At 46.5% G+C, this 26,931-nt stretch overlaps 1 protein-coding gene across 2 annotated transcripts in view; it reads right to left on the reverse strand.

Moving 5' to 3' along the window:
* Positions 1-26,931, reverse strand: part of SYN1 (synapsin I) — a 391,962-nt gene that overhangs the window by 124,717 nt on the left and 240,314 nt on the right. For both annotated transcript variants that reach the window (XM_069209651.1, XM_069209650.1), the window contains exon 6: positions 18,952-19,014. In XM_069209651.1, coding sequence (XP_069065752.1) covers positions 18,952-19,014 — 63 coding nt within the window. The remainder of the gene's footprint in view (positions 1-18,951; positions 19,015-26,931) is intronic.

The following is a 26,931-nucleotide window of genomic DNA, read 5'->3' on the forward strand; positions in this document are numbered from 1 at the left end:
GCAACGAACATGGCCGAGGCCCGGCGAGTATGATCTTTTATAATGTGTGAGCTATCAGTGATATTTGAAGACACGAGCCTTCAATTTCTTTCTTTATTTTAGGAGGGGTGTAAGATTTTTTTCCTATTAACCCTTGTGAAGGCTATAAAAAACGACTTTGGATAAAACTAATGACCCAGTCTCACGCCCCTGTAAACAGCATGAAGTAATCTACTCTGGAAGTAGAGAGTTCCTCAACAGACTGCAGTGAGAGGAAAGATCTGATCGGTGGACAATGGGATCTGCAACTCCCTGCAACCTCTACTCAGTCTCCGATTAGGAACTGATTGTCAGCATCTGGGGTCACGGGAATCGATCAACCGCACCTCATGACCTGCAAAGTTCCCTGATGCCCTCGTGGCCTTCAAAGGGAAAAGACAAATGGATGGAGAGGGTTACTGCCCTGGGGCAGCGCGAGCCACTCGAGATGTGTCAATGACAGCTGTAGAGCCAGGTGGGCGGAAGGAGTTTACCCCCTTCCAGATGCACCCCTTACAAAATGAGTACCTTAACTGGGCCTGGGTAAACTTCAATTACTCTGGTGTGATTTCTGTAATTACCGCCATTTCTGGTTATGAATTTGAGCAAAAATTTGTGAAATTATGCTATTACACCACATGGGTTAATTGAAGCTCATTCTGGTAAAAATCCTATCGCAAGAGCATTTTAAAAACACAAACAGCCACAATGCGAGTGGCTCCTGTTTGTGAGACGTTTGTTTTTCACTCTTTTTTTAATGCACAGTGGGTCTTCCCATTTAAAAAAACACGCAAGGATGCATTTCGTACTAAAGTTTAGTGCAAATGACAACATGGCATTTAGCATAATTTTGCTTAATTTTGCTGAATGCTTTGGTAATTATCCAGAAGGAAATTACCTGCATTTTGCACACCCCTCATCTTAATATTCAGTCTTTCATCATAAACCTTCACCGTCCTAGTTTTGAATACACAATCAAGCCTTTATGATATTCCAGGGCAGCAATGTTAGGTCAGTCATCGCTCAACATCAGGATTAGCCACACCCAATCCCATACATGCCAACATTCTAGAAGAGGAAAGTGGGTGATTTAAAAGAAATGATCGGGAGAATGTATTTCCCCCATTGACTTCTATTTAAGCAGAGGGAATTTCAGTCGGGAGACACCCACAATAAAGCCAGTTTTTGGTTTTACTCCTGCCTGAATCTGGTCCATTGGCATGTATGCAATGCACTCGCAGGAAATGGTCACAGGCCTACCGCATGAAGCGTCTTAGCCTTGGCGAATTACTTGCATCCTTTGGAAACAACCATGAGATTAGTTCCATAAAACTCAATGCTCAACCATATACTCCCCTTTTACACGCTGACACTAAAGGGACCTCAATGCTAACAACTTGTGGGTTTCTTAAGCACGAAAATTATGCAGATTCAGTAGATCTTACTGAAAATGTTATTTGCAAAAAAATAATAATTTTGTCTTGCATGGAAGCACACGACTACATTTTAATATCTATATCCAAGTGTAAAATAGATTGTGGAAAACCTGTACAATGTGGTTGTCAGCGGACAACAAGCTGATATGTGCACACTTCTATAAAAGAAGAGCCTTACATAGTCAGTGTCTATCAGTGTCTTCTAGAACTTGTCTTCAGTTAACACTGTGGTGACACTATCGGGCCTCTGTAAGCATCTCCATCCGTTAAGAAAGGGCCCTGTAGGCAGTGCTTAATTTGTGCTTGTTGTTTCCGGTGCTGAGCACCAGAACTTATTTTTTAGGGCCGGGGCTTATTCTTCTGCCTCAAGCATTTGCTGCGAGCAAAAGACACATATGATAAAGACGGATGAAGGGAAAAAACATAAAAGTTTCACAAAGGGAGAAAGTAGAAAACTGCAAGAGTGAGGTGAAGGTGCAGGGAGTGGCTGTAAAAGGATTGAAGAGGCCCGAGGTGGCTCCAGGATTACGTCACCTCAGTATTCCACGTTCCCACATTTAATTGCAGCAGCCGCATGTTTATGATTATGGCTTTGAGCACTGGCACCTTTTTATGTACAAATTAAGCACTGCCTGTAAGACAGAGTAGTTCATTCATATTTATTACATAATTTGAAGTACTTTCAAATTCTAGACACTGGACTCTGAGAAGGGATGAAACATGTTAGAGATAAGTCTGAGTGACCTCTTAATTTAGTTGTTTCTCCAAGGCTAAGGCCTGTCATATAAACTTGACTTTCTGTGAATATTTGTTTCAACAAAGAGGCAAAATATAGTAATGACAAGAAGGAAAAGTTATTTCCTCTGTGATTCAATTACATGTATGTGTTTTATGTTCCTGATTTCTGCTTCAGACAAAAGACCTTCCACCAGTACATCCATTTGGGATATTTAAACAGTCTGGGAAATAAAGTAAATGTCTTTAAATGTCTGAATTACAGCAATTCACGTCTGAAAAGTGCCCTAAAGCTTGCAAAGTGGGAAGCACTGCGCGGCACACCACTTGCACCCAGTGCTTAATTTGTGCTTGTTGTTTCTGGTGCTGAGCACCGGCACTTAATTTTGAGGGCCGGCGCTTATTTTTCTGCCTCAAGCATTTACTGCGAGCAAAAGACGCATATGGGAAAAACAGAGGAAGGGAAAAAAGAAAAAGAATCACAATTGGTGAAAGCAGAAAGCTGCAAGAGTGAGTTGAAGGGGCAGGGAGTGGCTGTAAATGGATTGAAGAGGCCAGAGATGGCTTCAGGATTCGTCTGCCTCATTATTCCGTGTTCGCACATTTAATTGCAGCAGACGCATGTTTAAAAGGAGGGCTTTGGGTACGGGCACCTTTTTGTTTACAAATTAAGTACTGCTTACACCTAATTTCATAACATTTTACCCATAAGAGAAAAAACAATGTTTTGTTAAAATAGGCAAAGCATGTAACTGATGGTGTATTATTTGGTGTGTGCAACAAATCCATACTGCAGTGAAATAGACAAATTTTCTTCTAAGAGTGGCCACAGCTTTATACAACTAATAAAAGCTATTTCAATTATGAATCCCATACTTATTGGAATTATCGAAGGGCTCTGAACCAAAATAAAAAAAAGATATATATGTCTTGTCTTCACTGTTCTCATTAACAGCATTATCATTTCATATGTGCATCTAAGAGGTTTGTTCTCAATGTTACCACTTTGTGGCTAGTGATCTGTTAAGGATGCTCTCCATGAATGCAGCATCCTCAGGTCAGCGTAATGTACATGACCCTCTTGCCTCAGAGGGTTTGCTTAGCATCACTGAACAGAGCGCATGCACCCTGGACAGTCCAGCTGAGATCAGGGAAGAATTGTACCGTGTTGTTCATTTATAACTCACTGAAGTCTCTAGAAACACAAAATATACTATTTTGATGACTGGATGAAGTGCCAGGCCAAGCTAAGAGAGGGGTGTCAGGTCAATGGGAACGTTTGAGGGTGAAGGGATTTAACAGTCCAGATTCTGCATCAAGGTGAGAGTTCGGTTCTCAAGAATAATGTAAATCTTTTCAGTCTTGAGGACGTTTCTCGTTCAGACCCAGGATTCAAACATTATTGGAGCAGGACATATCTTCAGTGTCCTCAGACTTCTCATGACATGTCTTAGAAATGTTCTAATCCTCTTGTGAGCAGCTCACTCTCAATGTGCCACCCATAACTTTTGAACTGTAGGCCCGGCTTCCTGCAGCTGTGTTTAAGCTCATCAAGGTAGGTGTGGATTCTGATGGTTCTACGTATCCAGGCATCCTTTTTCAGGTCATGGTAGACTGGTTAGACCTTGTTTCAGGAAGAATTTGTTTCAACCTCATATGTCCATCGTGAGAATTTAGCCACTCCCTACAGCATTACCCACCCAAACACTAAGCAGAAGCCAAGTTCATCCTTGAATGCAACTGTAGCTATAATGGAAATCTAGATGTCTAGGTTCTTTCTATCCAAGACTACCTGTCTGCTACGGAGAAGTGCTGGTACTCTCCCATTGAAAGTGTTGCACCAGTGCAGAAATCTTCGGGGAGTCCCTCTTTTAAAATGAAGAAATGTCGGCATTCGATAGCTCTAATGCCTGTCAAATCGAAGCGTGGATTGCAACCCCAACCAAGAACTCTCACCACCCTATGACTTTTAATTTGAAACTCAGATGGCACCAAACTTATTCAAACTTCGGCTTTTGGAGCTTCTGGTTTTCCAACAAATTATTTTCAATTATTTACCTTTCAAATTTTAGTTTCCAGGCTGTATAACTAGAGAAGTGCAAGCCAATGATACCTCAGGCCAGATGTCTAGTTCTGGCTCAGCTCGAGTTCCTTTTGGTCCCTCAAGTCCTTGTACCTTGTCCTCTCATGTACCTTCTGCCTCCCACCCATGCAGTAACCCCATGTGTCATGCGTTAAACACAAACCTGTGACCTTTGATCTAAAACTGGAGAAAAAAAAGAAATACCCATCTATGTGCCTGAATAGCACAATGTAAAACAAAAAAAAGCCTAGACTTAATTTTGGCTTCCTGGCTTAGCGGCTGATTTGGATATCCAGGTCTTCAGGGCTCTACGGAATTCATCTCAATACAGTGATGCAATCTGATGTACTAAGGTAATGTTAAATATATACATATATTTTTAATTCTGAAAAGACTTTAAATTGTACATGTTTGGTGCATGACCACGTTCATATTTTGAAGGTTCCTATGTGTGTGCTCTCACAGTAGGCTCTCCATGTTAACTTTGTGGTTCGCCCTTCTCTGTGTGTAAATAAATATCTCGTAATCACCTCATGCCAGAATTAGAGAGAGGGTGCTGTGAGGGAGGGGGGCTTTAGGGCAGGCCTCCTCCCCCTTTCAAGGATGATGAATGAATCCGACGCCTCTCCGTATGAGGAGCGCCTCTCCTGATTCGTGACGTAGGGCTTCTCGGCACTACATATTACGACAGAAGGGGCTCCCCGCGCCCCCGGTCGCCTGTTTCTGCTTTAAGGAGTGACGCAGACCCGCCCCGAAGTGACAGAAATAAACCCGCCCGCCCTCCCCCATCCGGCCCGGGGGGATTAACAGCTCTTCTCGTTAATCCTCCCGGGGCTGCCAGCGCGGGTGACAGGATTTCCGAGCGCACAAATAAGGGGAAGATGGTTCTTATGTAAGAGGCTTTCGTTTTTGCAAGGGTTCGCACGCGTGACAGGGCGTGGACCCCGCATGGCGGGAAACGGGGCCCCCTTCCGGCTGGTGCACGCACCTGCACCTGTCCCGCGCGTCCAGGGCTTGAACAGAGAGCAGTGACGTGACTACGCAGAAAAAAACATCAATGTGAAGTATAAAACAACATTAATAAAAGCAACGAGTGTTAGGAAACTCAATTTAAAACTAAATATGAATGCATGAAATACAAACATACGAAAATATCTAGGGGAAATGCACAAGTCCTTTCAGGCAGTGCTTTAAATGGAAATATCGAAGAGCAGGTACTCAATATTCGGAGTACCTGTTGGCTCCTGAGAAGTGCCGGTAGTCTCACATTAAGTGCATTAAAGCAGCGCTTAGAAGTGCAGACACTTTTTTTTAAATGAAGAAGTGCAGGTACCCACTACCGTGCAGTACCTGCCCCATTAAAGCAGCTCTTTCAGGGCTGGGTTTCTATATTCTAACTCCAACTCTAGAATATTTTTGGGAGAAGTAAAACAATCCTCAATTATTGTAAAACAGTGTTGACATGTTGTAATTTAGCTTCTGGAAGCAGCCTGGCGTGGCCACCACGAGAGAGCTGCTAAATCTCCCAACACCCCCTCTCTAAAAAAAGAAAAAACTATGAAAAGAGACTACTCCACAGGACTACTTAGCCCACAGGACTACTTAGCCTTTGTACTGGTGGTGTCTCTAATGCAAGAGGGAAAGTAAAGTCCTTGTGCCCTTTCAGTTCTTGGTCTCTCTTTAAAGGGTTGCGTAGGCTGGCCTCTTGGAGGAGTTGCATGAGGGATGATTGGAGGGGTTGTGGTGGTACATCTACATGCCCATGAGATCATTGCCCTTTCTCTGAGCGATTTCAATCCCAACAATGGTCAAAGTGCTTTAAAAAACGTATGGAGATGTGCTTCTGCATTCAATGGAGGAGGGGTCCGAGAGTGTGGGGGCGGAGTCAAAGGTGTGGCTAAAAAATAAAATATTCTGTAAGTTTATTTTTGTCTTTTACCTTTGGGTAGCGACACATAAAACAGTGCATAGCTTACATGAGAAATAAATAAAAAAGTTAAGTTAATCAGTGGCAAATACACAATAGTACATTAGGAAACCTTTATTAGTTGATGCACTGCAGAGGTCTGGGTGTGACCACAGAGACACAGACTTAAATATTGGTTGGTGCACTGGAGAATAGTGACTTGTGTAATTTTAGTGCTACGAGGCCACAGCCTGTGAAAGAAATCAGTGTGACTATGTAAGTCACTATTTTAAACTTGTGTTACACAAACTGTAAAATGGACTGCTACACAAGGCGCAAAAAAGATAAAACTGTGCTTTCAACATATGGTTTTTAGTAATATTTATACTACATATGATGCATGTTTTATATAGCTGTCCCTTAAAAGCAAGAACTTCACAGCTCAGCTTTTCTCTCCAGTGCAATACCACTCAAAAAGAGTAAATCTTTGTCATCTGAAAACTTCACATGAATCCATCCACTAAAGTCAGTAATGACTCTATAGCACTATTTGCATTGGCAGATTAATAAATTGCACACATCTGCATTTCTTCCAGGCAAGCAGGCATCCTGGCATATTTTTACTGTTAAGCTGTCTGCCCGCCTTCGGTTTCACAGGACCAGAGAATCCCCGAATTACACTTTAGCAGAAGCATTTAGTATCAGAATAAACCATCTTGGGACGGTGTCTTTTTTTTAAACAAAAAGTGTAGGGATATGGTTTTCATAAATTAAAAAAGTAGGGGTACGTTGTGCCCCTCTGATCCCGCCCACTTCGAACACTGAGTCAGAAGATCATGCCATACAGGCCAACATTTTAGACCAAGAAAGTGGGAGATTTCTGAAAAAAAAGGGGGGAAAGGTGTTCTCACCATTGACTTCTAGTAAAATGGAGGCAATTTTAGGTGGGAGTCAGCTAAAATAAAGCCATTTTTGGCTTAAAAAATCATCTACCACCTGAATTGGGACTGTTGGCATGTATGCCACACACTCCTTGGTATCTTTATGGAAGTCTGACTTTTAGTGTTTAATACAGTGGTGAGCTCAGTGTTCACTAATTGTTCAATATCAATACCTTGGTCTCTTCTTGGGAAAGGTCTTCGCTTGGAGGTAATATGAACATTTGGGTCTCTGAGCCTAATCAGTCAAAAGTGTGTGTTATATCACATTCTGTAATATAGCTTTATAATTTGGACACATATATTTCCCAGACTTCTTTGGGGTGCTTACTGTGGGGGAGACAACGCTCACAGAATATGAGGCTGTAGATAGCCCCAGGGACGGCAGCCGCCGGGTAGGTCTTCGGCGAGGGACTGCGCTAAATTTAGCGACGCTAGTCCAATGATCTGCACTGTCCCAAGGAACTCAAGCTCTAATATGGGAGGGTCCACCTATTTAGGCCATAAGTAGTGTAGCGTTTCATGTAAATAGTTCCTTTTCTTTAGACCTGATTAGGGTATGTATTGTAGTTTAGGAGTTTTTTGAGGTTATGTTTAAATTTATACCTACCTCTATTACGGCACACACTTCTGATCAAGATCTCTGGCAAAGTGCCCCCTTGTGGGCTCGTCAGACATTGCAGCGCCTGTCTGACGAGGAGCGGGCCCTATGATGAAGCATGACATCCATCCGCTGTGTGAGGGCTCTTGCTTCTAACTTTAGAAGTGTCTTTCTGAACCGGTGCCTATCTCTTCATTTTTCTTTTTAGGAACAGTGTTCTCTTTTGACTTATTTAGTATTTAGGGAGTGTGAGAAGGTAGCCTCTTTCTAGCCTTGTTACCCCCACTTTTGGCCTGTTTGTGAGTGTATGTCAGGGTGTTTGTCACTGTTTTCACTGTCTCACTGGGATCCTGATAGCCAGGCCTCAGTGCTCATAGTGAAAACACCATGTTTTCAGTATGGTTGTTATGTGTCACTGGGATCCTGCTGGTCAGGACCCCAGTGCTCATAGGTTTGTGGCCTATATGTATGTGTCACTGGGACCCTGTCACACAGGGCCCCAGTGCTCATAGGTGTGCATGTGTATGTTCCCTGTGTGGTGCCTAACTGTCTCACTGAGGCTCTGCTAACCAGAACCTCAGTGGTTATGCTCTCTCATTTCTTTCCAAATTGTCACTGACAGGCTAGTGACCATTTTTACCAATTTACATTGGCTTACTGGAACACCCTTATAATTCCCTAGTATATGGTACTGAGGTACCCAGGGTATTGGGGTTCCAGGAGATCCCTATGGGCTGCAGCATTTCTTTTGCCACCCATAGGGAGCTCTGACAATTCTTACACAGGCCTGCCACTGCAGCCTGAGTGAAATAACGTCCACGTTATTTCACAGCCATTTTACACTGCACTTAAGTAACTTATAAGTCACCTATATGTCTAACCTTTACCTGGTAAAGGTTAGGTGCAAAGTTACTTAGTGTGAGGGCACCCTGGCACTAGCCAAGGTGCCCCCACATTGTTCAGAGCCAATTCACTGAACTTTGTGAGTGCGGGGACAAAATTACACGCGTGCACTACATATAGGTCACTACCTATATGTAGCTTCACCATGGTAACTCCGAATATGGCCATGTAACATGTCTATGATCATGGAATTGCCCCCTCTATGCCATCCTGGCATTGTTGGTACAATTCCATGATCCCAGTGGTCTGTAGCACAGACCCTGGTACTGCCAGACTGCCCTTCCTGGGGTTTCTCTGCAGCTGCTGCTGCTGCCAACCCCTCAGACAGGCAGCTGCCCTCCTGGGGTCCAGCCAGGCCTGGCCCAGGATGGCAGAACAAAGAACTTCCTCTGAGAGAGGGTGTGACACCCTCTCCCTTTGGAAAATGGTGTGAAGGCAGGGGAGGAGTAGCCTCCCCCAGCCTCTGGAAATGCTTTGTTGGGCACAGGTGTGCCCAATTCTGCATAAGCCAGTCTACACCGGTTCAGGGACCCCTTAGCCCCTGCTCTGGCGCGAAACTGGACAAAGGAAAGGGGAGTGACCACTCCCCTGACCTGCACCTCCCCTGGGAGGTGTCCAGAGCTCCTCCAGTGTGCTCCAGACCTCTGCCATCTTGGAAACAGAGGTGCTGCTGGCACACTGGACTGCTCTGAGTGGCCAGTGCCACCAGGTGACGTCAGAGACTCCTGCTGATAGGCTCCTTCAGGTGTTAGTAGCCTTTCCTCTCTCCTAGGTAGCCAAACCCTCTTTTCTGGCTATTTAGGGTCTCTGTCTCTGGGGAAACTTTAGATAACGAATGCATGAGCTCAGCCGAGTTCCTCTGCATCTCCCTCTTCACCTTCTGATAAGGAAACGACCGCTGACCGCGCTGGAAGCCTGCAAACCTGCAACATAGTAGCAAAGACGACTACTGCAACTCTGTAACGCTGATCCTGCCGCCTTCTCGACTGTTTTCCTGCTTGTGCATGCTGTGGGGGTAGTCTGCCTCCTCTCTGCACCAGAAGCTCCGAAGAAATCTCCCGTGGGTCGACGGAATCTTCCCCCTGCAACCGCAGGCACCAAAAAGCTGCATCTCCGGTCCCTTGGGTCTCCTCTCAGCACGACGAGCGAGGTCCCTCGAATCCAGCGACACCGTCCAAGTGACCCCCACAGTCCAGTGACTCCTCAGCCCGAGTTTGGTGGAGGTAAGTCCTTGCCTCACCTCGCTGGGCTGCATTGCTGGGAACCGCGACTTTGCAAGCTTCTCCGGCCCCTGTGCACTTCCGGCGGAAATCCTTCGTGCACAGCCAAGCCGGGGTCCACGGCACTCTAACCTGCATTGCACGACTTTCTAAGTTGGTCTCCGGCGACGTGGGACTCCTTTGTGCAACTTTGGCGAGCACCGTTTCACGCATCCTCGTAGTGCCTGTTTCTGGCACTTCTCCGGGTGCTACCTGCTTCAGTGAGGGCTCTTTGTCTTGCTCGACGTCCCCTCTCTCTGCAGGTCCAATTTGCGACCTCCTGGTCCCTCCTGGGCCCCAGCAGCGTCCAAAAACGCCAAACGCACGATTTGCGTGTAGCAAGGCTTGTTGGCGTCCATCCGGCGGGAAAACACTTCTGCACGACTCTCCAAGGCGTGGGGGATCCATCCTCCAAAAGGGAAGTCTCTAGCCCTTGTCGTTCCTGCAGTATTCACAGTTCTTCAGCCTAGTAAGAGCTTCTTTGCACCAACCGCTGGCATTTCTTGGGCATCTGCCCATCTCCGAGCTGCTTGTGACTTTTGGACTTGGTCCCCTTGTTCCACAGGTACCTTCAGACAGGAATCCATCGTTGTTGCATTGCTGATTTGTGTTTTCCTTGCATTCTCCCTCTAACATGACTATTTTGTCCTTAGGGGAACTTTGGTGCACTTTGCACTCACTTTTCAGGGTCTTGGGGTGGGTTATTTTGCTAACTCTCACTATTTTCTAATAGTCCCAGCGACCCTCTACAAGGTCACATAGGTTTGGGGTCCATACGTGGTTCGCATTCCACTTCTGGAGTATATGGTTTGTGTTGCCCCTATCCCTATGTTTCCCCATTGCATCCTATTGTAACTATACATTGTTTGCACTGTTTTCTAAGACTATACTGCATATTTTTGCTATTGTGTATATATATCTTGTGTATATTTCCTATCCTCTCACTGAGGGTACACTCTAAGATACTTTGGCATATTGTCATAAAAATAAAGTACCTTTATTTTTAGTATAACTGTGTATTGTGTTTTCTTATGATATTGTGCATATGACACTAAGTGGTACTGTAGTAGCTTCACACGTCTCCTAGTTCAGCCTGAGCTGCTTTGCTAAGCTACCATTATCTATCAGCCTAAGCTGCTAGACACCCTATACACTAATAAGGGATAACTGGGCCTGGTGCAAGGTGCAAGTACCCCTTGGTACTCACTACAAGCCAGTCCAGCCTCCTACATTGGTTGTGCAGCGGTGGGATAAGTGCTTGAGACTACTTACCACTCTTGTCATTGTACTTTTCATAAGAGAAAAATATACAAAACAAGGTCAGTGTATATACACATAGCCAAAAAGTTTTGCATTTCCTCTTTGCTCTCTTTTCTAAGTGCTGAAAAGTACTTCTAAAACTTTCAAAAAGTTCTTAAAAGTTTAAAAAGTTTTTTTCTGTCTTTCCAAAAAGTTCTGAAAACTTTTTTCTCTTTCACTTTAACTCTCTCTAAAAATGTCTGGCACAGGCCAAAATGTTGAACTGTCCAAACTTGCATATGATCACCTTAGCTGGAAAGGAGCAAGGAGTCTCTGCATAGAGAGAGGTTTGAGTGTAGGGAAGAATCCTTCCTTAGAACTGTTAATTAATATGCTTAGAGTACAGGATAAGGCCATAAGTGCCCAATCTGTAGAAAAAGTAGCTAATGGTTCTCAATCTGATCCAGGGACTCCCCCAGGAAAAGGTTCAGGAAAGAAACTTCTCAGCCTGCCCATTACTAGACAGTCTAGCATAGTTGGTACAGAGGTTGAATCACACCATACTAATGGTGTGCTCTCACATTATACTGGTAGCCAAGCTGTTAGGGTGCCCTCTGTAAGGGACAGGTCTCCTTCTGTTCATTCCCATCATACCTCTGTATCTAGAAATGTCCCTCCCACCCACCCTGATGACAGATTGTTAGAAAGGGAGCTCAATAGATTGAGAGTGGAACAGACCAGACTGAAGCTCAAGAAGCAACAGCTGGATTTGGATAGACAGTCTTTAGAAGTAGAGAAGGAAAGACAGAAGTTGGGTTTAGATACCCATGGTGGCAGCAGCAGTATTCCCCATAGTCATCCTGCAAAAGAGCATGATTCCAGGAATCTGCACGAGATAGTTCCCCCTTATAAGGAGGGGGATGACATTAACAAGTGGTTTGCTGCACTTGAGAGGGCCTGTGCTGTACAGGATGTCCCTCAAAAGCAGTGGGCTGCTATCCTATGGCTATCATTTAGTGGAAAGGGTAGGGATAGACTCCTTACTGTGAAAGAAAGTGATGCCAATAATTTTACAGTTCTTAAGAATGCACTCCTGGATGGTTATGGCTTAACCACTGAACAGTACAGGATAAAGTTCAGAGAGACCAAAAAGGAGTCTTCACAAGACTGGGTTGATTTCATTGACCATTCAGTGAAGGCCTTGGAGGGGTGGTTACATGGCAGTAAAGTTACTGATTATGAAAGCCTGTATAACACAATCCTGAGAGAGCATATACTTAATAATTGTGTGTCTGATTTGTTGCACCAGTACCTGGTAGACTCTGATCTGACCTCTCCCCAAGAATTGGGAAAGAAGGCAGACAAATGGGTCAGAACAAGGGTGAACAGAAAAGTTCATACAGGGGGTGACAAAGATGGCAATAAGAAGAAAGATGGTGAAAAATCTCAAGATAAGCATGGGGATAAGGGTAAAACCAAAGATCCCACTTCAAATCTTAAACACTCTTCAGAGGGTGGGGATAAAACAAATTATTCCTCTTCTTCCCAACCTGCACACATTAAAAAGCCTTGGTGCTTTGTGTGTAAAAACAGAGGCCATAGGCCAGGGGATAAGTCCTGTCCAGGTAAACCCCCTGAGCCTACCACCACTAATACATCAAGCTCTAGTGCCCCTAGCAGTAGTGGTACTAGTGGTGGGACTGCTGGCAACAGTCAAGCAAAGGGTGTAGTTGGGTTCACTTATGGGTCCATAGTGGAAACTGATGTAATCAGTCCCAAGACAGTTTCTGTCACACCTAGTGGCATTGGCCTTGCCACACTGGCTGCTTGTCCCCTTACAATGGATAAGTACAGGCAGACAGTTTCAATAAATGGTGTTGAGGCCTTGGCCTACAGGGACACAGGTGCCAGTTTCACTTTGGTGACTGAAAACCTAGTGCCTCCTGAACAACACATCATTGGACAACAGTATAAGATTATTGATGTCCATAACTCCACTAAGTTTCTTCCCTTAGCTATAATTCAGTTTAGTTGGGGTGGAGTTACTGGCCCTAAGCAGGTGGTGGTATCACCTAGCTTACCTGTAGACTGTCTCTTAGGTAATGACCTAGAGGCCTCAGGTTGGGCTGATGTAGAGTTTTATGCCCATGCAGCCATGCTGGGCATCCCTGAGGAATTGTTCCCTCTCATTTCAAGTGAAATGAAAAAGCAAAGGAGAGAAGGCCTGAAAACTCAGGATCCCTCTCCATCAACAGGTAAAAAGGGTATCACAGTATCCCCTAACCACCCTACCATTCAGGATACTATTCCTGTGGTGGGAGAAACCTCTCCTGGGGTGGCACCTGTTCTAAGGGAATCATCAGCTGGCAAAGCTGGACTCCCTGAGGTGGAAGTACCTCTCTGTGGGATAACTAACATTGGTGAGAAAAACAGCACCATTTTAGTTAACATGGAGCATCCCTCCAACCCTTCCAGAGAAACTTTAGTGCAGAAACCCTGCACTACCTCACAACACTTAGGACAGCATCCCTGCCCTAGTGTGGAGCTCATAGGACAGCATCCCTGCCCTGCTCCAACTCAAGAGAAACAGCATCCCTGTTCTCTCTTCCAGCCAGATGGACAAAGTTTTTGCCCAGCTATGGCTTTTCTGAGACAGCATCCCTGTCTGGCATTTCCATCACTACAAATAGGTTCAGTGGACAATTCCCACTGCTCTAAACTAAAACTTACTGATAGAAACTCTGAAAATACATCTTCACATTGTTGCTTAGCTAAAAAACTTCAAACAGGGTGGTTTACATCCCCACAGGGAAGTAACCATATAGTGGATGATAAAGGGAGTAACCAGTCTATTGCAGAGCTACTCTCTACTTATCACCACTTAGACAATAAAGTCTCAACTGGCCAAGGTTAGCCTTATTGTCCTTCGTTTGGGGGGGGGTTGTGTGAGAAGGTAGCCTCTTTCTAGCCTTGTTACCCCCACTTTTGGCCTGTTTGTGAGTGTATGTCAGGGTGTTTGTCACTGTTTTCACTGTCTCACTGGGATCCTGATAGCCAGGCCTCAGTGCTCATAGTGAAAACACCATGTTTTCAGTATGGTTGTTATGTGTCACTGGGATCCTGCTGGTCAGGACCCCAGTGCTCATAGGTTTGTGGCCTATATGTATGTGTCACTGGGACCCTGTCACACAGGGCCCCAGTGCTCATAGGTGTGCATGTGTATGTTCCCTGTGTGGTGCCTAACTGTCTCACTGAGGCTCTGCTAACCAGAACCTCAGTGGTTATGCTCTCTCATTTCTTTCCAAATTGTCACTGACAGGCTAGTGACCATTTTTACCAATTTACATTGGCTTACTGGAACACCCTTATAATTCCCTAGTATATGGTACTGAGGTACCCAGGGTATTGGGGTTCCAGGAGATCCCTATGGGCTGCAGCATTTCTTTTGCCACCCATAGGGAGCTCTGACAATTCTTACACAGGCCTGCCACTGCAGCCTGAGTGAAATAACGTCCACGTTATTTCACAGCCATTTTACACTGCACTTAAGTAACTTATAAGTCACCTATATGTCTAACCTTTACCTGGTAAAGGTTAGGTGCAAAGTTACTTAGTGTGAGGGCACCCTGGCACTAGCCAAGGTGCCCCCACATTGTTCAGAGCCAATTCACTGAACTTTGTGAGTGCGGGGACAAAATTACACGCGTGCACTACATATAGGTCACTACCTATATGTAGCTTCACCATGGTAACTCCGAATATGGCCATGTAACATGTCTATGATCATGGAATTGCCCCCTCTATGCCATCCTGGCATTGTTGGTACAATTCCATGATCCCAGTGGTCTGTAGCACAGACCCTGGTACTGCCAGACTGCCCTTCCTGGGGTTTCTCTGCAGCTGCTGCTGCTGCCAACCCCTCAGACAGGCAGCTGCCCTCCTGGGGTCCAGCCAGGCCTGGCCCAGGATGGCAGAACAAAGAACTTCCTCTGAGAGAGGGTGTGACACCCTCTCCCTTTGGAAAATGGTGTGAAGGCAGGGGAGGAGTAGCCTCCCCCAGCCTCTGGAAATGCTTTGTTGGGCACAGGTGTGCCCAATTCTGCATAAGCCAGTCTACACCGGTTCAGGGACCCCTTAGCCCCTGCTCTGGCGCGAAACTGGACAAAGGAAAGGGGAGTGACCACTCCCCTGACCTGCACCTCCCCTGGGAGGTGTCCAGAGCTCCTCCAGTGTGCTCCAGACCTCTGCCATCTTGGAAACAGAGGTGCTGCTGGCACACTGGACTGCTCTGAGTGGCCAGTGCCACCAGGTGACGTCAGAGACTCCTGCTGATAGGCTCCTTCAGGTGTTAGTAGCCTTTCCTCTCTCCTAGGTAGCCAAACCCTCTTTTCTGGCTATTTAGGGTCTCTGTCTCTGGGGAAACTTTAGATAACGAATGCATGAGCTCAGCCGAGTTCCTCTGCATCTCCCTCTTCACCTTCTGATAAGGAAACGACCGCTGACCGCGCTGGAAGCCTGCAAACCTGCAACATAGTAGCAAAGACGACTACTGCAACTCTGTAACGCTGATCCTGCCGCCTTCTCGACTGTTTTCCTGCTTGTGCATGCTGTGGGGGTAGTCTGCCTCCTCTCTGCACCAGAAGCTCCGAAGAAATCTCCCGTGGGTCGACGGAATCTTCCCCCTGCAACCGCAGGCACCAAAAAGCTGCATCTCCGGTCCCTTGGGTCTCCTCTCAGCACGACGAGCGAGGTCCCTCGAATCCAGCGACACCGTCCAAGTGACCCCCACAGTCCAGTGACTCCTCAGCCCGAGTTTGGTGGAGGTAAGTCCTTGCCTCACCTCGCTGGGCTGCATTGCTGGGAACCGCGACTTTGCAAGCTTCTCCGGCCCCTGTGCACTTCCGGCGGAAATCCTTCGTGCACAGCCAAGCCGGGGTCCACGGCACTCTAACCTGCATTGCACGACTTTCTAAGTTGGTCTCCGGCGACGTGGGACTCCTTTGTGCAACTTCGGCGAGCACCGTTTCACGCATCCTCGTAGTGCCTGTTTCTGGCACTTCTCCGGGTGCTACCTGCTTCAGTGAGGGCTCTTTGTCTTGCTCGACGTCCCCTCTCTCTGCAGGTCCAATTTGCGACCTCCTGGTCCCTCCTGGGCCCCAGCAGCGTCCAAAAACGCCAAACGCACGATTTGCGTGTAGCAAGGCTTGTTGGCGTCCATCCGGCGGGAAAACACTTCTGCACGACTCTCCAAGGCGTGGGGGATCCATCCTCCAAAAGGGAAGTCTCTAGCCCTTGTCGTTCCTGCAGTATTCACAGTTCTTCAGCCTAGTAAGAGCTTCTTTGCACCAACCGCTGGCATTTCTTGGGCATCTGCCCATCTCCGAGCTGCTTGTGACTTTTGGACTTGGTCCCCTTGTTCCACAGGTACCTTCAGACAGGAATCCATCGTTGTTGCATTGCTGATTTGTGTTTTCCTTGCATTCTCCCTCTAACATGACTATTTTGTCCTTAGGGGAACTTTGGTGCACTTTGCACTCACTTTTCAGGGTCTTGGGGTGGGTTATTTTGCTAACTCTCACTATTTTCTAATAGTCCCAGCGACCCTCTACAAGGTCACATAGGTTTGGGGTCCATACGTGGTTCGCATTCCACTTCTGGAGTATATGGTTTGTGTTGCCCCTATCCCTATGTTTCCCCATTGCATCCTATTGTAACTATACATTGTTTGCACTGTTTTCTAAGACTATACTGCATATTTTTGCTATTGTGTATATATATCTTGTGTATATTTCCTATCCTCTCACTGAGGGTACACTCTAAGATACTTTGGCATATTGTCATAAAAATAAAGTACCTTTATTTTTAGTATAACTGTGTATTGTGTTTTCTTATGATATTGTGCATATGACACTAAGTGGTACTGTAGTAGCTTCACACGTCTCCTAGTTCAGCCTGAGCTGCTTTGCTAAGCTACCATTATCTATCAGCCTAAGCTGCTAGACACCCTATACACTAATAAGGGATAACTGGGCCTGGTGCAAGGTGCAAGTACCCCTTGGTACTCACTACAAGCCAGTCCAGCCTCCTACAGGGAGGTGCGCACTGTACCCTGGTTAATCTCCCTGACCACCTTGATTTTGTTAGATAGCCCCAGACAACCTAGCCAAAGCACAGGTTTATGTATTACTCAGTATCAATGCCCCTTCGATTCATTTACCTCTCTGCGGAAGGGACAAATACTGGGGAAGGAAATCCAGTCTCCGTACTAATTTAACCCTCAGTCTATGTGTAACTAGTGCATCTTTTGGAGACAAAAGTTCACGTAGTCGGTATGTCTTTCATGTTCATCGCCCCCACCAAAGGAGGACGGTTTGGAGGAAGGGTTCAGTCATTCCAGACTTTTATTTTGTGGCTGCTTGTTTGCTGGAGTACTTTCAACCCCCACATCCACTCAAACTGTGCATTACTAGTAGAGGAAAACCCAGGTCGACATAAGTCTGAGAAGGGTCTAACAGATCCCGCCAGAGTCATCCCAAAACTTTGGTGTGAGTGCTCTCTACGCCCCTAAACTTCAGCTTTCTGTGTGGAATTCTGATCATTTGATTGTGTCTGCGTTGTCAGGGCTAGTGTGTATCAGACAGTGTGTGTGCACGGTGGGCGAGTGTGTGTTTGAGGTAAGCGGTATAGTCAGGGCTGCTGGAATTATGCAATTTTGCAGCCATGGCATTTTTCGCATAGTTATGGATCTGCCGCATTTGCCGCGTAATCCATCATCTGTTTCATAATCTGCTGAATTTAACAACAAAAAAAATTGGTTATTGCTGAAGCTGTTCAAAAGTTACTAAAACCACAGCAACACATGTTCCTGTGCAGCCAAGGGTCTTTTGCAAAGGTTGACGTCTCACCTTTCTATTCCTTATTGCTAATTTTGGGTGTTAAAATGAGGTGCAACATATGCCCAGACAGTGTAAACAAGTGTAAAAATGACAAAATAATGAAGTAATACTAGGGTGACCAGATTTCCAGACGAAAAAAAAATTAGGACAGTCATTGACACAGAAATAGGACTACATGTTGAAATTGCACTGACCAGTGGCAACATTTACACCCGTTCCTATGTCAATGGCTATATATATGTATATATATATATATATATATATATATATCTGAGGACAGCCTTATGGACCACACTACAGCATGGCCAAGGAAGTCTTTCAATTTTCACGCTACAGAAACACACACCTCTGTAGAATGAAAATGAAAGACGTCCTGGGCCATGCTGCCATGTGCTGCAAGAGAAGCTGTGTGTTGGGCTCTGCAGGGGTTAAGTTACCCCCTCTTAAATCCTGTGGGGCTGCCTGAATTAAGTCAGGCAGCACAACAGGAGCGTCTTCTAAACAAAAATCTGTCCTTGGTGCCAGGAGAAGGTCGGTCTCAAAGTAAGCCTTCCGAGCACAGTAATAAACCTGCGTGCTCACCCAACCCTCTCTCAAAACTGGAACATTTATCGGTTTTTGCAATAAGTGTCTGGACAGTCATCGAAAAACTGAGCAAATCCGTGATATCTGGCCACCCTAACTAATGCTATCAGACAATGTGCTGCATCGCGCGGAATAATTTGCCTTTTCTTGCCACACAATTTAGTCAACCCTGCCTCGTAATTTGGCCCTCTCCTGCCGCATAATTCCAGTGGCCCTGGTTATAGTGCAGAACAGAGCAAGGAAGGTCATGTAGTGAGACAGAAGACCTCTGGCCTGAGCTGCTAAAGGCTTTTCCCCATTCTGTGGCTATGGAAAAATGTGTTCGTACATATGGGCCTTGGGGGCTTCTTACCTTTCCCATGCCGGAGTGCGCGTGGCCCATTTTCACAACCACAGGGAACTTGGGCGTGGTCAGCTGAAATGAGAAAAATGAAGAATTATTTAAATGCTGTGGGTGAAAGAAAAAAAAAAAATTCTGACAATTCAACTTTCCACTAAATACTGTAGAATTGGTCATTTCCTGGTAGGGATTCAAAGCAGGACAAGAAACCGCAGTGCAGCCACAACCGATATTGTTCAAAGCAAAGAAAAACAACCTTTCATCTTCGACCCCAGACGCCACAACCAGACAATGAATGATTCATCGCCTACTAATATTTCTAGAGAAATCCCAGTGACCGCCAAAGCCGCAGACCTCGAACACATCAGCCTCACTGTCTAAGTACTGCACTTTACTCGCCATAGTAACTCTGGTACTCCGAGCATCAGCCCTTCACTCATGCTCAGGGACACCCAATCCCAAGGCGCTGGGTACCGGGGCAGCAATGGTACGTTCCATCGCTGCTGCAGGGAAACAACAGCAAGGTCATTCAAATGTCACAGAGCGCTGCAGAAAGCCATCTCCTGACCAACTAGAGGCCACAGCAACGCTGCAGAAAGCCATGCTCCTGTCTAATAAAGGGCCACAGCAGCGCTGCAGAAAGCCATGCTCCTGCCTAATAAAGGGCCACAGCAGCGATGCAGAAAGCCATGCTCCTGCCCAATTAAAGGCCACAGCAACGCTGCAGAAAGCCATGCTCCTGTCTAATAAAGGGCCACAGCAGCGCTGCAGAAAGCCATGCTCCTGCCCAACTAAAGGCCACAGCAGCGCTGCAGAAAGCCATCTCCTGCCCAATTAAAGGCCACAGCAGCGCTGCAGAAAGCCATGCTCCTGCCCAATTAAAGGCCACAGCAACGCTGCAGAAAGCCATGCTCCTGTCTAATAAAGGGCCACAGCAGCGCTGCAGAAAGCCATGCTCCTGCCCAACTAAAGTCCACAGCAGCGATGCAGAAGCCATACTCCTGCCCAACTAAAGGCCACAGCAGCGCTGCAGAAAGCCATGCTCCTGCCCAACTAAAGGCCACAGCAGCGCTGCAGAAAGCCATCTCCTGCCCAATTAAAGGCCACAGCAGCGCTGCAGAAAGCCATGCTCCTGCCCAATTAAAGACCACATCGGCGCTGCAGAAAGCCATCTCCTGCCCAATTAAAGGCCATAGCAGCGCAGGCCACAGCAGTGCTGCAGAAAGCCATGCTCCTGCCCAATTAAAGACCACATCGGCGCTGCAGAAAGCCATGCTCCTGTGCAATTAATGGCCACAGCAGCGATGCAGAAGCCATCTCCTGCCCAATTAAAGGCCACAGCAGTGCTGCAGAAAGCCATGCTCCTGCCCAATTAAAGGCCACAGCAGCACTGCAGAAAGCTATGCTCCTGCCCAATTAAAGGCCACAGCAGCGATGCAGAAAGCCATGCTCCTGCCCAACTAAAGGCCACAGCAGCGCTGCAGAAAGCCATCTCCTGCCCAATTAAAGGCCACAGCAGCGCTGCAGAAAGCCATGCTCCTGCCCAATTAAAGGCCATAGCAGCGCAGGCCACAGCAGTGCTGAAGAAAGCCATGCTCCTGCCCAATTAAAGACCACATCGGTGCTGCAGAAAGCCATGCTCCTGTGCAATTAATGGCCACAGCAGCGATGCAGAAGCCATCTCCTGCCCAATTAAAGGCCACAGCAGTGCTGCAGAAAGCCATGCTCCTGCCCAATTAAAGGCCACAGCAGCACTGCAGAAAGCTATGCTCCTGCCCAATTAAAGGCCACAGTGGCGATGCAGAAAGCCATGCTCCTGCCCAATTAAAGGCCACAGCAGCGCTGCAGAAAGCCATGCTCCTGCCCAATTAAAGGCCACAGCAGCGATGCAGAGAGCTATCTCCTGCCCAACTAAAGGCCACAGCAGCGATGCAGAAGCCATGCTCCTGCCCAATTAAAGGCCACAGCAGCGCTGCAGAGAGCCATGCTCCTGCCCAATTAAAGGCCACAGTAGCAATGCTGAAAGCCATTTTGCGCGAAAGAAAATAGCAAAAAACAAAAACGCTAACATCAATACCCGCTTGCGTTTTGTTCTTCCCATGTGTTTCTGGTAAATTTTTACAGTGAAGGTTGCATTATGCAAAGTGACGCAATTTTAGGAATTTCACGTAACAAGCATAACAAGAAATTCCTAAAATGACACTAGTTATGGCGACATAATTTAAGTTGCCCACAGGCCTTCCTTAATAGCCCTTGCAGTCGTGTGAACGTATAGCGGTAATCATGCAGCCATGCAGAGATGGTCTGGTATTGTCCTTTGTCCATGTAGCAATGCACCTTAAATGCCTGTGTAGCCAGGAAAATGCGTCCTGCTGTTGTGTCAATAAACGTCCATGCAGCTGTGGGGATTAGTGTTGGAGTTTCCTTTTAAGCATCCAGCAGCCTGCGGACCTCTATTGGTCCCTTTAACTGTCCATGCAGCCATGCAAATAACTGCTAGACCCTTGCTTCGACAAGTGCATACACCCATGCAGAGAACTGCTAGTACTGCTCAACTACAATCGCGCACACCCATGTAGAGAACTGCTAGTACTGTTCTTCTACAAGTCCAGGCACCCGTGCAGAGACCTGATAGTATTGTACTTCAACAAGTGCACACACCCATGCAAAGAACTGCTAGTACCTTGCTTGGACAAGCGCACACACCCACACAGAGAACTGCTAGTACTGTGCTTCAACCAGTGCATGAAGCCATACAAATAACTGCTAGTACTGCGCTTCAGCAAGTGCATGCACCTATGCAGAGAACTGCTAGTACTGTGCTACAATAAGCACATGCACCCATACAGAGAACTGCTGGTACTGTTCTTCTACGAGTCCATGCAGCAATTCAGGGAACTGCGAGTACTGTGCCTCAAGAAGTCCATGCAACCATGCAAAGAAGTGCTGGTACTGTCCTTCTACAAGTGCACGCACACATGGAGAGAACTGCTGGTAATGTGTTTCTACAAGTCAATGCAGCTATGCAGAGAACTGCTAGTATTGTGCTTCCAGAAGTGCATGCCGCCATGCAAACAACTGCTAGTACTGTGCTTTTACATGTGCATGCAGCCAAGCAAACAACTGCTGGTGTTGTGCTTTGACAAGTGCACTAACCTATATAGAGAACTGTTAGTACTGTGCTTTGACAAGTGCACGCACTCATGCACAGAACTGCTAGTACTGTCTTTGACAAGTGCAAGCGCCCATGCAGAGAACTACTTGTACTATTCTTCTACAAGTCCATGCACCTGTGCAGAGAACTGCTACTACTTTGCTTCAATAAGTTCACACACCTATGCAGAGCACTACTAGTACTGTGCTTTGACAAGTGCATGCTGCCATGCAAAGAACCTCTAGTGCTGTTCTTCTACAAGTCCACGCACCCATCCAGAGAACTGCTACTACTGTGCTTTGACAAGTCCATGCACCCAAGCAGAGAACTACTAGTACTGTGCTTTGACAAGTGCATGCTGCCATGCAGAGAACTGCTAGTACTGTTCTTCTACAAGTCCATACACCTGTGCAGAGAACTGCTAGTACTGTCTTTGAATAACTTCATGCACCAATTCAGGGAACTGCCAGTACTGTGTCTCCAGATGTCCATGCACCCATGCAAAGAAGTACTGGTACTGTTCTTCTACAAGTGCACGGACCTATGCAGAGAACTGCTAGTACTGTGCTTCGACAAGTACATGCACCAATTTAGGGAACTGCTAGCACTGTGCTTTGACAACTGCATGCACCCATGCAGAGGACGGTTAGTACCGTGTTTCAACAAGTGCATGCTGCCATGCAGAGAACTGTTAGTGCTGTTCTTCTACAAGTCCACGCACCCATCCAGAGAACTGCTAGTATTGTGCTTTGACAAGTCCACACACCCATGCACAGAACTACTAGTACTGTGCTTTGACAAGTGCATGCAGCCATGCAGAGAACTGCTAGTTCTGTTCTTCTACAAGCCCATACACCTGTGCAGAGAACTGCTAGTACGGTTAGTACCGTGTTTCAACAAGTGCATGCTGCCATGCAGAGAACTGCTAGTGCACCAATTCAGGGAACTGCCAGTACTGTGCCTCCAGATGTCCATGCACCCATGCAAAGAAGTGCTGGTACTGTTCTTCTACAAGTGCACGCACCTATGCAGAGAACTGCTAGTACTGTGCTTCGACAAGTACATGCACCAATTTAGGGAACTGCTAGCACTGTGCTTTGACAAGTGCATGCACCCATGCAGAGAACGGTTAGTACCGTGTTTCAACAAGTGCATGCTGCCATGTATAGAACTGCTAGTACTGTTCTACAAGTCCATACACCTGTGCAGAGAACTGATAGTACTGTTCTACAAGTCCATACACCTGTGCAGATAACTGATAGTACTGTTCTTCTACAACTCCATGCACCAATTCTGGGAACTGCTAGTACTGTGCCTCGAGAAATCCATGCACCCTTGCAAAGAAGTGCTGGTACTGTGCTTCTTCAAGTGCAAGCACACAATCAGAGAACTGCTGGTAATGTGCTTCCACAAGTCCATGCAGCCATGCAGAGAACTGCTAGTACTGTGCTTCTACAAGCCTGCACACCCATGCAGAGAACCGCTAGTATTGTTCTTCAAGAAGTCCACGCACCTATGCAGAGAGCTGCGAGTACTGTACTTTGACAAGTACACACATCAGTGTGGAGAACTGCTAGTTCAGTGCCTCAAGAAGTCCATGCAACCATGGAAAGAAGTGCTGGTACTGTCCTTCTACAAGTGCACGCACACATGGAGAGAACTGCTGGTAATGTGTTTCTACAAGTCAATGCAGCTATGCAGAGAACTGCTAGTACTGTGCTTCCAGAAGTGCATGCAGCCATGCAAACAACTGCTAGTACTGTGCTTTTACATGTGCATGCAGCCAAGCAAACAACTGCTGGTGCTGTGCTTCGACAAGTGCACTAACCTATGTAGAGAACTGTTAGTACTGTGCTTTGACAAGTGCACGCACTCATGCACAGAACTGCTAGTACTGTCTTTGACAAGTGCAAGCGCCCATGCAGAGAACTACTTGTACTATTCTTCTACAAGTCCATGCACCTGTGCAGAGAACTCTAGTACTGTGCTTCAATAAGTTCACACACCTATGCAGAGCACTACTAGTACTGTGCTTTGACAGGTGCATTCTGCCATGCAGAGAACTTCTAGTGCTGATCTTCTACAAGTCCACGCACCCATCCAGAGAACTTCTAGTACTGTGCTTCGACAAGTCCACGCACCCATGCATAGAACTACTAGTATTGTGCTTTGACAAGTGCATGCTGCCATGCAGAGAACTGCTAGTACTGTTCTTCTACAAGCCCATACACCTGTGCAGAGAACTGCTAGTACTGTCTTTGAATAACTTCATGCACCAATTCAGGGAACTGCCAGTACTGTGCCTCCAGATGTCCATGCACCCATGCAAAGAAGTGCTGGTACTGTTCTTCTACAAGTGCATGCACCTATGCAGAGGACTACTAGTACTGTGCTTTGACAAGTGCATGTTGCCATGCAGAGAACTTCTAGTGCTGTTCTTCTACAAGTGCACGCACCTATGCAGAGAACTGCTAGTACTGTGCTTCGACAAGTACATACACCAATTCAGGAAATTGCTTGCACTGTGCTTCAAGAAGTGCATGCAGCCATACAAATAACTGCTAGTACTGCGCTTCAGCAAGTCCGTGCAGCCATGCAAACAACTGCTAGTACTGTGCTTCAACAAGTGCATGCACCCATGCAGAGAATGGTTAGTACCGTGTTTCAACAAGTGCATGCTGCACGCAGAGAACTGCTAGTACTGTTCTACAAGTCCATGCACCTGTGCAGGGAACTGATAGTACTGTTCTTCTACAACTCCATGCACTAATGCTGGGGACTGCTAGCTGTGCCTCGAGTAATCCATGCACCCCTGCAAAGAAGTGCTGGTACTTTCCTTCTACAAGTGCAAGCACACATGCAGAGAACTGCTGGAAATGTGCTTCCACAAGCCCATGCAGCCATGCAGAGAACTGCTAGTACTGTGCTTCTACAAGCCTGCGCATCCATGCAGAGAACCGCTAGTATTGTTCTGCAAGAAGTCCATGCACCTATGCAGAGAACTATAAGTACTGTACTTCCACAAGTACATGCATCAGTTTTGAGAACTGCTAGTACTGTGCTTCAACAAGTGCACGCACCTATGCAGAGAACTGCTAGTACTGTACTTCAACAAGTGCATGCTGTCATGCAGAGAACTGCTAGTGCTCTTCTTGTACAACTCCATGCACCAGTTCAATGAACTGCTAGTACTGTGCCTCAAGAAGTCCATGCACCCATGCAAAGAAGTGCTGGTACTGTCCATCTACAAGTGCACGCACCTATGCAGAGAACTGCTAGTACTGTGCTTCGACAAGCCCATGCACCAATTTTGGGAACTGCTAGTACTGTGTCTTGAGAAGTCCATGCACCCATGCATAGAAGTGTTGGTACTGTCCTTCTGCAACTGCACGCACACATGCAGAGAACTCCTGGTAATGTGCTTCTCTAAGTCCATGCAGCCAAGCAGAGAAGTGCAAGTACTGTGCTCCTACAAGTCCACGCACCCATGCAGAGAACTGCTAGTACTTTTCTTCTACAAGTACCCGCACCCATGTAGAGAACTGCTAGTACTGTTCTTCCACAAGTCGATGCACATATGCAGAAAACTGCTAGTACTGTACTTCGACAAGTCCACGCACCGGTGTGGAGAACTGCTAGTACTGTGCCTCGAGAAGTCCATGCAGCCATGCAAAGAAGTGCTGGTCTGTGCTTCTACAAGTGCACACACCTATGCAGAGAGCACCTAGTACTGTGCTTTGAAAAGTCCATGCACCCATGCAGAGAACCGGTAGTACTGTTCTTCTACAAGTCCATGCACCTATGCAGAGAACTGCTAGTACTGCACTTCGACAAGTCGTGCATCAGTGTGGAGAACTGCTAGTACTGAACTTCGACAAGTCCTCTTACCGGTGTGGATAACTGCTAGTACTGTGCCTCGAGAAGTCCATGCACCTATGCAAATAAGTGCTGGTCTGTGCTTCTACAAGTGCACACACCTATGCAGAGAACTGCTAGTATTGTTCTTCTACAAGTGCACGCACATGTGCCGAGATCTGCTGGTACTGTGCTTCTACAAGTCCATGCAAAGAAGTGCTGAGTTAGAAATTGGGTCTCGAGTTGGCAGAGGTATATACCCTGTCCAAGTAGGGAGCACAATCCTAGTCAGGGCAAGTCAATTACACAACCTAAATTAACATGTGCTCACGCTCTGGAAGCTTGGCACACAATAGTCAGGCTTAACTTGGAAGGCAATGTGTAAAGTATTTGTGCAACACATATGTAGTAATCACAATGACACACCACAAAAAGGACTTCACACAAATGTATTAAAAATAGAAGTTATTTATAAGATAAGATTAAGACCAAAAATGACAGCAAGAATCCAATGAATAGTCACTAGATATCACAATAAGCACACTGTGTATGAGGCTTATTCTAGGGTCTTTATGGTTTTGAACCAGAAGATAAGTGTCCCTCTGCAAGGAGCGCAGAGTTGGTTGTTCGCAGATGCCCGGGAGCGCCCCAGATGAAGGGTATTAGGTTTTATGTCTTCGGAATGCAGAAAGCACAGCGAAAGTTCGAAGGCTGTTTGGACCTATAAACCTGGGAAGAGTACTAAGTGTTATGTTCTCGGAGTACATAGAGCACAGCGAAGATCCAAGCCTGTCCGGGACTATGAGTCTGGGAAGACACTGCCGCTGTTGTGGGTGGGGGCTAAGTGATCTGAGTTTGGCCGGCAGGAGGGCAAGAACCAGGGTTGCGCTCAAGCGTGACTCACCAGCTGAGTAAGGCCAGTGCGTAGCAGGCATCTCCGTCACTTGGCAACATGGGCAGCGGCCCGCACTGAAGCTACTCTG

Source organism: Pleurodeles waltl, chromosome 10 (genome assembly GCF_031143425.1).
Source record: "Pleurodeles waltl isolate 20211129_DDA chromosome 10, aPleWal1.hap1.20221129, whole genome shotgun sequence".
Lineage (NCBI taxonomy): Eukaryota > Metazoa > Chordata > Amphibia > Caudata > Salamandridae > Pleurodeles > Pleurodeles waltl.